The sequence below is a fragment of the Haliotis rufescens genome, unplaced genomic scaffold, assembly GCF_023055435.1.
Source record: "Haliotis rufescens isolate VD_foot unplaced genomic scaffold, xgHalRufe1.0.p SCAF_17, whole genome shotgun sequence".
Taxonomy (NCBI): Eukaryota; Metazoa; Mollusca; class Gastropoda; order Lepetellida; family Haliotidae; genus Haliotis; species Haliotis rufescens.
Window position 1 is genome coordinate 27,557,131 of NW_025963857.1, and position 12,061 is coordinate 27,569,191.

The 12,061-nt window shown below is 37.8% G+C and overlaps 1 protein-coding gene across 2 annotated transcripts; it reads right to left on the bottom strand.

Annotated features, from left to right (window-relative positions):
• Window positions 1-4,342: 4,342 nt before the first annotated feature.
• Window positions 4,343-11,823, bottom strand: LOC124138565 (beta-1-syntrophin-like). Of its 2 annotated transcripts, none has more exons than XM_046505286.2 (6): window positions 11,362-11,823; window positions 10,438-10,826; window positions 9,823-9,965; window positions 8,146-8,324; window positions 6,528-6,718; window positions 4,343-5,498 (listed from the first exon to the last, which is right to left on the bottom strand). In XM_046505286.2, exons 1-6 carry the CDS (start codon window positions 11,810-11,812, stop codon window positions 5,406-5,408), a joined length of 1,446 nt encoding a protein of 481 aa, XP_046361242.1. In that variant the 5' UTR covers window positions 11,813-11,823; the 3' UTR covers window positions 4,343-5,405. The 2 variants fall into 2 exon arrangements, with proteins under 2 accessions (XP_046361242.1, XP_046361241.1); XM_046505285.2 differs by having other exon boundaries at window positions 8,146-8,342.
• Between the last annotated feature and the right edge of the window lie 238 nt (window positions 11,824-12,061).

Below are 12,061 nucleotides of genomic sequence, written 5' to 3' on the forward strand. Positions count from 1 at the left end.
GTCTGCAGCTACTTTTGGGCTATGTTTGTTTGTTTGTTGTTTAACACTACACTCAGCAATATTCCAGCTATATGACGGCGGTCTGTAAATAATTGAGTCTGGACCAGACAATCCAATTATTGACATCATAAGCATCGATCCACGTAATTGGGATACAATGACATGCATCAACCAAGTCAGCAAGCCTGACTGCCAGATCCTGTTAGTCACCTACGACAAGCATAGTCGCCTTTTACGGCAAGCATGGGTTGCTGAAGACCTATTCTACCCCGGATCTTCACGGGTCTTTTGTGCTATGATTAAATAAGAACTCTGTGAAGTTATTTATGTTGACTAATTCATTAATAACTGTCTTCTATATGTATTTGCAGTTATGGAGGTACATGTATAAAAGTAAAATCTGCTATGTATATTTACACAGTATGCACGTTTTTAACTTTAATACCTCCATAAACACATCAATTCTTAAAAACACGGATAAGAAGTGACAGCTCGTATTTTGCAGGATAATCCCCCTTTAAATCATAACATGGTCTAAATGAGCAGTCCTAATCCTGTGGCCTAGATTTATCTCTGCTCCATATGCCATCAGTTCTGGTTCCACGGCTCTTATCACTACAATACATTGTATAACGAACACAGCATAATAAATACCAGACTAAATACATACAGACAACCATACAACAGTCAAATGCTACATGTAGTTCAGCACCATATTTGGACTTGATTGATTTAAGCATATATAAGCCTTCAAAATACATAATTGATACATATTTCATATACAACAGTACATATAGGTCTATCATACACACAGCTGCTAATAGAGTACTGGCTACTGGCAGATATGTAATCGACGTGTGCATAATAGAAACGATTACATATAATGATAGTTATTGATTTTTGAGATCTTTAGGTAACTATTAAAATTAAAAATTTGAGTAAATATTGATCGTCCTATTTTATGCAGTGCTATTGATGTTCACAATGCAAAAATAATTTAAATATTTTCTAGGGGAAAAAATTCACAGCATTCGCAGAAAGCCAACATATTAACATTGAGTCATATGACTACATTGCTAAGAAAATAACGAACATACCAAACACATGTATATGGTCACAACACATCTGCAAAATACTGGTTACATGAATGTGCAGGCAAAATATTCCATAATGGCACACAGGGTGGAAAGAGTTCCTCTAAAAACAATGATTTCAACACCCCAAATGAAAATAATCAAGTGGAATTTCACAAGAATATTCCAATAAGCAAAGTGATGTTCACTTCATTCTCTCCAAACAAAAATAAGCATTTGGTCTTTGTTGTGATACACACATATGGTTGACGTCAAATTTGACAAGATGAGACAAACACATGCTGTTGAACAAGAAAAGCCAAATGTTCTATTAATTAAGTATTTTCTGGCAAACCTTAGTTTCAAAACAATACAGGCATCGAGCATGCATCTTCCTGAGGTAAGAGAGTTAACCAACTTTAAAAGTCCAGTTTCCACCCTTGCTGAACTAGGCTGGAATTCCTGGGCTCGATCGTAGCGCCACCAGTGGTCATTACGAGTTATGTCCCTTCCTAGCCTCTCCTATTGAACAATCAGATTTCACCTCTCGTATGACTTGCATTTGTTTAAAACAAAATGACGGCGCCCAGTCAAGACGATCTGGTCGATAACCAAGATCTATATTGTGACACAACGGGTCTTACATCGCGAAGTGCATCAAATCACGTGAGCACCTTGATTAAAAACATGAAAAGATTGGGAAAATATCTGTTGACAACGAGTTGGTGGTGCACGTTTTGCAATTCCTGCAATTGACCAAAATCTGCACGACAGTTTACGAACCGGATTTTGATTTTGTTGCACGATTTTTATTGGTCTAATCATAACTTGTTAGTCCAGCCAAAATGTAACGAAATAATACAAGCCTAGTTCGGCAAGGGTGGAAACTGGACTTTTATAGTCAGTTAACTCTCTTGCTTTGGGAAGATGTCCAGCATGAAGAGCATGCATGAGTGGTTCCAGCCTTAGTGGTTGGTACTTCACTCACTGATGATTCCTACTGCAGATGACTACAGTATTTTATCACTAAATACAAAATAAATGCATGCATATATCCTATATATCATCAAAAGATCATCACATATCTTTCTGAAAGGTTTTCCTCCTTTCTTACATAAGTTGATAGTATAAAACACTATCATCAAACTGTTTATAGATCATCGTCAATACTTCATAGGTTTCTACACACTACGTCCTCCATCTGTGAATACGTATGACAGATATGCAGTGTGGTAATAACATGTCCCATTTGAAGTCAAGCAATGAAATGTGGAGAGGGGTTTATCTAGGATTTCAAACTAAGTGCCCTTGCAAGGCAAATTTGAATAAAAAAATATTTTGTAAAAAAAATTGGAATTTAAATTGTTCATTTTTTGTCTGTAACTGTGTTCTAACATTGTATTCAATGCAATGATGTAAAACTAAATAAAAGAGCACATACTATAACTGTTCTTGTCAGAATAATGCAAGCCACTACTACAACATGTACAAAGCCATAACATTAGTTGATTATTATTATGAAATTTTAATTCCGATTGGGGAATGTTTACTGACATTTGTTGTAGACTTGGAACCGAATATAGGCATCTGAGCAGGTCTAGATAATTCCCTGGATGCTCGTGCGAGTACAAGGAAGTGTAACTATTCCATCCATGAAGTTTGTCCGAACTCTACAACTGTAGGATCTAGCAGGAAATGTGGAGAGGAGGTGACCGTAAGGCAGTAGCACATACTGCAGGAGAAATATATCTGTTCGTACATGTAAACTGAGCACTCATTGGTCAGAGCACATGCTGTTTTCCTTCTCACAAGAACCAGTTATGGATTGATTCACTGGTCAAAGTGGACATATTTACAGTAAATCATGAAATTAACACATCACCAAATAGATGCAAGCTTTTTTATACATGTCATTCTTTTTGGAAATATGCAGTGCACCTGACAAGATACTCCAGATATGGCCAGAAAGAAACGTGCCACTTTATTGATGTGGGCAAGGACACTCACATTTTCCGCATTAATTTCATGATTTTCAGTATTCAAGGTGATGGAGGAATGCAGAATACAAATAAACCCGTGAAGTATTGACGATGCTTATAATTATGAAAGCACACAACAGAACACAAGCAGGATACAATAAGGCAAAGGGATAATCTTTGGCAAGCAAATACTCAGACGGATATCGAAATACTATCTGTTAAGTTGTTAAAGCTTCAGATACAGAGGGATAACAATTTCATCTACAAAAATAGAATTTCTGCAGAGAAACGTTTTGTTACAAAATGGTTACTAAGGCTAAAACAAAAATAATCTTTGTTCTCTGGTAGAGCCTGCTTCAGTTAACATTCCTGCAGGATTACGTTCGTTGCTTTTCTACTTTCTCGAAAATGAAAATGTGCTTGTATTTCTACACTAAAGAGGGCATTCTTCATAGTCATCTAATTTTTGTTAATCATTCATTTCCAAAAGTTTTTGGCCATACACACTAAAAATATTTTGAATACAATCTGGTATCATAAGTATTTAATGTGCTGACTTTGTTCTCAAATTCATGATCAAGCTTTTTTTGTAAGACAATTTGAACATGCTTTTCACATTTTCCAATTTCTTAAAACAAAACTTTATCATATATCACAAAGAAATACACCTAGATTTTTTATATTGTTCTAATCCTTTATCAAATCATTGGAGTATAAATATATATGTACTATGTTTTCTATTATATAGCATATTCACTAATCACTGTCACATTAAATAACAAGATCTCTTTCCAACATTATCATAAGCAAAATATGTAAATACATTTGATAAAGTCATAAATAATAGTCACAACCAAAAGATAGTTAGAAAAAACTGTATTGTTTCATTTACTCGAGGAATAAATAAGAACTGTTTTCATTTACTGTTTATTTTATTTTGTTCTGCAAAGAATGCCATCTATCTTTCGATTGGTAACAACCAAGCTTATTAAAGTCAGATCTTTTATTCCGATACACTATATAGATACTTCTCTGTGTGATGATCTGCAAACCCTCCATAGAACATAGTCAGGTGAACCCTGAACACTTACTGAACATAGACCACTTCCGAGTTTTACCACTTCAATTCAGATTTCTTAATGTCAACAAAAAAAAAACCTGCCCAGAACTGAATTATTCCTTCCATGATATGGGTGTAGATTCAATGGTGATAAGAAACAACGATATGATGGTGTGGTTTTTATTATTTACATTTGGAACTGTCTATTTAAGTGTTTTTTCGAGATTCGGAATTATACATGCTTGTGAGAATGCTTCACCAACTAATACAGAGAATGTTAAAGCCTTAAAGTTGAAGAGACACTTCAACTAATGAGACTTCCTTTGGAGTGGTTATCTGACCTTCATGCAGAGAGGCATTATATTAAGAGCATAAAAGATCTGATTTTTAAAAGATTTGGTATTAACAGGTCTGAACGGAGGCAATTCTAAATCAAAATGCTATATTATGCACATAAACAAGTAGAATGCTGCAAACATATTCATGGTAATATTTGGATACTGAATCTGACATGAACACTACAGGCAGGCAGTCAACAATAGCGGACACTCACATGCGACGATTTCGTAAACTCCATAACTATACTTAATGAATTTGCAACTTGTAAAGAAGAAAATAATAGCAATGATTACCTTAAAGTTACTTTGAAAAATGGTGCTCAAATAAAAGAAACATTATGTAAATATGAAACATTTGGACCTGTGGATTTGTATAATATGAAAGATCTCTGGGTTGATTGTTGGTTTTGATGACATTAAGCAGCAGTAGATGAAGACACAAGCCATTGCTAAGCTTTAAGGTAAAACTGAAGACAAACAATTGGCTACAAATACTTATTTGTTTTTTCTCAAGCATTGATTTATAAATGCTGCAAAAAATCTCTTAATAACTAAATCTTGGTTTTTAGAAAACTGTATAAAAATCATCCTTTTCACCTTAAAAAAAAAATCACTATTTGTACATATTCCTCCCTCACATATTTTTTATTACAAATCAAAAGACTATGAAAACATATAAACAATAACTACAATTAAACTCCAAATTAACAAATCCCTGTTCTCAGGGAGTAAGCCATTTGTTTCAATCCATTTGTTTCCTCATACAAATAATATCACCATGGTAGAAACAATCACTGAAAAACAATATTAAAATATCTTGTAAAAAGATTTCAATAAGATCATTCTAAAGAGGGAGGATAAAGTCATAGTACAGTCCAGTACACAGACACAGAAAATGTGCAGTTGTGTACTGCAGGGTTGTTCATTTTCTCCTATTGATTTTATGAGATGCTTATTATGCAATGAGACCCAGTCTGGCAACCTTGGATGACAAGAATGTATGAAGAACAAACACCATTGGCTTTGGGCATGTGTTCAAATCCAGTTCCTGTAATAAAAAACAAGGAGGTTACTCATTTTTTGAGTCAATGAACAAAATTAATATTGACATATTTTGTTCTTGTTTTGTAGGGAAATGATCGAACGTATATACATTTAAAATGAATTAGTTCTTAAGCCATAATGTAATATTGTACCTTGAAGAAAAGATGAATACTAGTGCAAAAATAACACAGTTCTGTATTATAATTATTTTGGCTGAAACATGTAAAACATTATAAAAATACTCAAAAGCTTAAAATATATGTACACCCCAATTCATAATACTTATATCACACTGTTTCAATACATCTCCCAAAATGGAACTATGCCTTTGTAAGAGGCAACTAACAGGATTGGGTGGTCAGACTCGCTGACTTGGTTGATGCATGTCATTGTATCCCAGTTGCGTAGATAAATGTTCCTTGATATTATTCAGTGGATTGTCTGGTCCACACTCGATTATTTACGGACTGCCGTCATATTGCTGGAATACTGCTGAGAGCAGTTTTAAACAACAAACAAACAAACATCTTCCAAATGTTATGAGAGAGGCCATGAGTTGTGTTTAATGCTGTTTTGAGTGAATGAGTGAGTGAGGTTTTTACGCCGCTTTTAGCAATATTCCAGCAATATCTCGACGGGGAACACCAGAAATGGGCTTCACACTTTGTACCCATGTAGGGCCTCAAATCCGTGTCTTCGGTGTGACAAGCGAACGCTTTAACCACACGACTACCCGACCGACCCTGCTGCTTTGAGCAGTACTTCAGTTGTGTCATGCCATGTGAGCTTGCTGTTAGGCAAGTTTTAGACATACACCAAATCCCATGAGCATGGTTGGTGCATATAAAACCAACGACTAATCAATGAACTAAAAACATGATCATAGGATCCTGACATGACTAGGGGACGCAACTCTGCCTCACTTGACTTCTTGATGATTAATAAGAGTACAAACAAAGTAATAAAGACATAATGATTAATTGAATTTAAAATATGCTGCCCCCTCCTTGCTCAAGAGCTATTCTCTAGTTACCTGTTCTCCATCTTCACCAAAGTCCAGCCACAGCAGTCGGTGGCCATCATCAGCTGACATCCTCAATCTCTCGAACGGGTAGTTCCACAGGATGGTTGGTTGGATTTCATCGCTTCCCTTGTCTTCTATCATTGTGAAGCCTGTGTCAAAGTTCAGACACAACTTTGCTTTCTTCCCTTGCCATGTCACAGCTGAAATAGCAATGATAAGTCAGTGAGGTCAGGTTGTATTCAAGACAATCTAGTGATTGATATCATGAGCATCGATCCACGCAATTGGGATACGATGACATGCATCAACCAATTCAGACAGCCTGACCACCCGATCCTGTTAGTCGTCTCTTACAACAAGCATAGTCGCATGGGTTGCTTAAGACCTATTCTAACCCGGATCTTCACAGGTCTCGGCATGTGAGTGCTTGTATTAGTTTTGGCGTGTGAGTGCTTGTACTAGTTTTGGCGTGTGAGTGCTTGTACTAGTTTTGGCATATCAGTGCTTGTACTAGTTTTGGCATGTCAGTGCTTGTACTACTTTTAGCGTGTGAGTGCTTGTACTAGTTTTAGGCGTGTCAGTGCTAGTACTAGTTTGGTAACAGACGCAAATCTGAAAAGGGAATTGTGGCACCTTTTTCAACTAGGCCACCCGTGCCCTCCATTAATGATGAAGATACCAAAAGGCTAGAAGATCTAAGGTACCATGAATAAATAGATCACATCCATTTTGCACACATAAGCAGTACAACTCCTTTGATTGAACTGGATCTTGCAAAACAAACCATCTATTCAAGGGGTACTACACTGTGGTTTTGGGAAAGAAGTGCTACCTTTAAAAGTCAGGTTTGAGCAATATTCATACAGTGTGAATGAATAATAGAATGAATGTTGTCCTATGCTGCACTTAGAAATATTTCCGCTTTATCACCGCTGCCTGTGAATAATCAAGTCTGGATCAGGTAAACCTGCTTGAGAGTGAGCGAATGTTGTTTTATGCTGCAGTAAGCATGGTAAACGGTATTCCAGCTACATCATAAATAATCAAGTCTTTGATAGGCAATCAAAAGCATGCTACACATCCTAAAACAGGAGGCAGGGTTCAGTTGCACAAAGCTATCTTAGCGCTATGATGAATGTGACTCTCATACTTTAACATAGACTTATGATAGTGGTAGCACTTAGATCATTTTGTACAAGTGGGCTCTGGACTTTATTATGCATGTGAGTAAGAATACCCACATGGTTCGTCTATCATCCAGACCCTAACTCAAGTCTAGAATGATTTGGCAGCCCCTGAAATTAAGGACTGTTCTAGGCTCCATTTGAATTTTACTGATTATTTTGTGGATATATATTTTTAAATGAGATAACTTTATTTCTGAGACTAAATGTTAGTCAACCGCAGGGTCGTAACTATTGAAACAATTAGGGATTAGTTTATAACCAATTCCCCTGAAGCAATTACCCTCATCTCACCAATAACACAAATCTTGATAAACCCATTCCTAATTTGGAGATTCCATATGAAACCAAGAGTCCTTCAGAGAAATTAAACACCTTACACAGACTAAAATCAAATCGAACAGTCTTGTCAGTGTTAACAATGTCCTCATTTCTCTACTTACGACATGTGACATCCTTGACAAGGACTGCAGCTCCGTGGGAGCCCTGTACCAGAGCCCGGGACCAGAATGCCAAGTCTCGCTGTGTCTCTACACGGAGGATGTGTGTTTCCACGCCATTCCTAGTCCCAGAGCGGGTACCAAATGTCAGGACGTCGTCTCCGGTGATGAGGTTGCTCTGCCTGCCCGAATGTACCAACCTGCAGTGTCAAGATGGCTGACAAATCTAACAAGCCATCACAGTGAACCGATGTCTCACTATTTACCTTAACTTATTTTATCAGGTTGCTGTCAAGAAACAAATAGTGATTGGGAAAGTCATGCCTTCTGCAATTCATGCATAATTCTAAAAAAAAGGTGCATCAAAAACTAAGGCCTCCATGTGCAGTAGTTTTCTTACCTGAACTCCAAGTTTACCTTGACTGACAAATCACAATTTAATTTCATCATCATGACCTCTGAATCGTTGATCTGCTTTCATCTTTGGTTACGATACTGCAGTGCTCATTCATACAAAATTTGAATTTTGTTTTGTTTTGTTTTTCCTCCTAAAACGTTCCAGTTAAGTATGATTTGAACAGGTGACTAAGGCTTTGACATTGTTTGAAGTTCAAGATTAAGATTACACAGAATGAAGTGTTTTATTCAGCTGCAATCATTTCTAAGTCATGTTGAATTTATGGCAAGAAATACACTCAGGGTGTGAGTGGAGGACTACCTTCAATTTAATAGTAGACCAGGCTTCCGAGCATGTGCAATGATTAAGTAATCACAAAAATCAGGTGTTTGTTTGTTTGGTTGTTGTTTACATTCAGCAATAATCCAGTTATATGATGGCAGTATGTAAATAATTGAGTCAGGACCAGACATCCACTGATTGCTACCATGAGCCTTGATCAGCGCAAGTGCGATATGATGACCCAATCCCATTAGTCACCTCTTACGAAAACCATGGGTAGCTGAAGACTTATTTTAACCCGGATCTTCAAAGGTCGAAAATCAAGTGAAGCCGGCCACAGGTGGCCAGCCTTGGACCTCCAAAACATATTACTGGGAGTCCTTTGGACTCCAAGATAAGGTCATTAGGAAACGATTAGACGCAATTTAGAATATTTTCTTGCAATATAAAAATCTCAGCAGTGAAACAAACAAAAACATCCTGAAGGTAAAAATTCATATTCAGAGAATAATACATGACCATTGTCAATTAGTACCTTGTGTGCTTTTCGTTATAATTTTTGTTATTCTATTTTTGTTTTGAATTTCGTTACTTCCCTGGTGCCACACATTGGTTGTCTGTAGACATTTACTTTGTTTGTTTGTTGTTTAATGCTGCACTCAACCATATTCCAGCTGTATGATGTTGGTCTGTAAATAATCTGAGTCTGGACCAGACAATCCAGTGATTCACAGCATGAGCATCGATCCACATACATTGGGATCTATGACATGCATCAACCATGTCAGCAAACCTGACCACCCGATCCCGTTAGTTGCCTCTTACAAGTCTCATAGTCGCCTTTTATGGCAAGCATGGGTTGATGAAGACCTATTCTACCCTGGATCTTCACGGGCCTACATTTAGTAGGTAACAGTGGTCAAGCCGTGACTCCTGTTTGCCTGCCAGGGACCCCAAAAAGTATTCCAATCCAGCAGACAGACCCACAGTATATCATGTACCTGGTTGCCAAGAGTGGGTGGCTCTGGAAGGGTGTGGCCCACTCCTCCTTGCTCCAGGGGGCAGTGTCGTACAGAAGGAGATCCTTGTCCGTCAAGGCTATGAACACCGGCTTCCAGCTCGGGCTTCCCTGCTCATTTGTTAGCTACAAACAACATAATTAGTTGTCATCAGACTGAGAGAGAATGAATGTCTCAGGTCCCAAAGTTGCGACTAATTTCGTCACCAAGCAACTGAAATTTCCACCTGGAATTTCCACCTGGAAACATATTCTTAAGCAGTCACCACATGATTACTTGGAAAATCAACATGGTGACCTGATATTACTAAATGCCAATACTTAGAGACAGAAAGGGAATATATTAATAACATTGTTCCACTGAATCAAAATCTCACGCAAATGTTTTAAAAAAAAAAAGGAGTTTTAAGGTTAAAATGATTGATAATAATGACCAGTATTCACAGAATATGCAGCAAACTTTGAATATCCTTTCCAAAATAAATAGATGATCTATGATACGACAGCTGTATGGAACCTTGACATATCATGATGTAAAGATACATGTCATCCAAGCCCTACATATAACCAAAAATATCATCATCATCATTATCATCACCTGTTCTGAGAGCCATCCCATGTGCATGATTTCCCCCTGGTTTGGTGCAGAAATTGTGATCTGGTTGGCCTCTGATATGGCTTGCTGGGTTAGCATAGTTACGTTAGAATGAATTGCATTAAACCAGTCACTGGCCGTAAGAGGGTCTGAGAATCGGAGAATGCAAGAGCTTTTTCCATCTGGTGAATGAAGTTCAAGAACTTTTTGTTCGAGGTCAGATATACTTAGGTTCCGACAGAGGTAGCACATTTTGAGTGGTATAGTTTTCGTTTCTGACCAGTTGGACGTTTTGACTGTTTCTTTCGGTGGGTCTGGGTGTGACCCCCATCCAAGTTCATTCAGAGGAGACGATTTCTTGAAATATGGTGTTACTTCTCTTAGATATTTCACTGTGAAAAAATTAAAGAAATCATAAATGGTAGATCTTAAAAGTTTACCAAATAATACTGCACAAATGATGAAAATAATTTTCAGGCTTTCTTTTCTTGTGGTTATGTCATGAACCAATTAAAAGATGTAACAGTGCTAGTGTCAAGCAACTTATGTCGGGCTAATCTAAGTAAAAGTTGAACCATCCATGAATTTGCCTAAGTGCAGCTGCAAAACCTAAGCCATACAGTTCCGTGTTTACTATTTGACATCCACTTGCAGCTAATAAATAAATATTAGTGACCACTGTAAGCCGAAAGTAAAAGCAGAGTCGTACACTGCAATAGGTTTCGCAGCTCGGAAAATGGATAGAGCTTGATATTTTCATTGACAGATAAAGGGGCAGATAATCCTCTAAGCCTGCCTTTAAACTTCACAAGTCATGTCAAGACCGGCAATCAAGTTGCATCGAGAAACATGAATATTATTCCTTTAGCAGTATCGTTGAAGTTAAGAAGTAGAAACAAGAAATACAAATATTGGATATTTCCAAACCTTCCATCTCTACTATTTTGCCTGCTCTTTTCAAGGCCCTGACAGCTTCGTCATGCGTAGCCTCCCTCAAGTCTTCCCCGTTCACCGACAGAATGGCGTCCCCCACGTACAGTTTCTCAGTCTTGTCGGCTGCCATTCCTTTGAAAATCTTGCTAATCAGAATTGGCATTTTGTTTTCCTTTCCACCCTTGATGCTGATTCCCAAACCATTTGTTTCTTCTTTTATGACTTTCACAAATCGCTTCTGACCGGCGATAGATTCAGGCATTTCCGGGCTGCCATTTGCAAGACCCTGACGACTGTCGGGCGCACCATTGATTGCACCCGCTTGTTCGGGGTTTTCCGTAAGTGTGAGGGTTAATGACTCTTCATTTAGAGTCACATCCACCCCACACCACTGTTGTCTTATGTAGACTTCGAAAGTTCCTGACCTGGCTATTCCAGCCGCCATCTTGACCTCCCTGTCTACACGGATCACGTGACCGGGGAGCAATCAGTGCTTGAAGTTACGTTAGCAGGTGCATAGCGAAAGAGAAACGGTGCTTTTCCGTAATTGCATTTGGCCATATATTACCACAACATCTGCGAGTAATGTAAATATCGGCGTTGCGTGGCATTCCACACTCTCTTACTACCGCCGTCAGCTATTGTGAGCTGTACTTACATACATATTTACGTAATACGATTCCAGTTTAGCGTG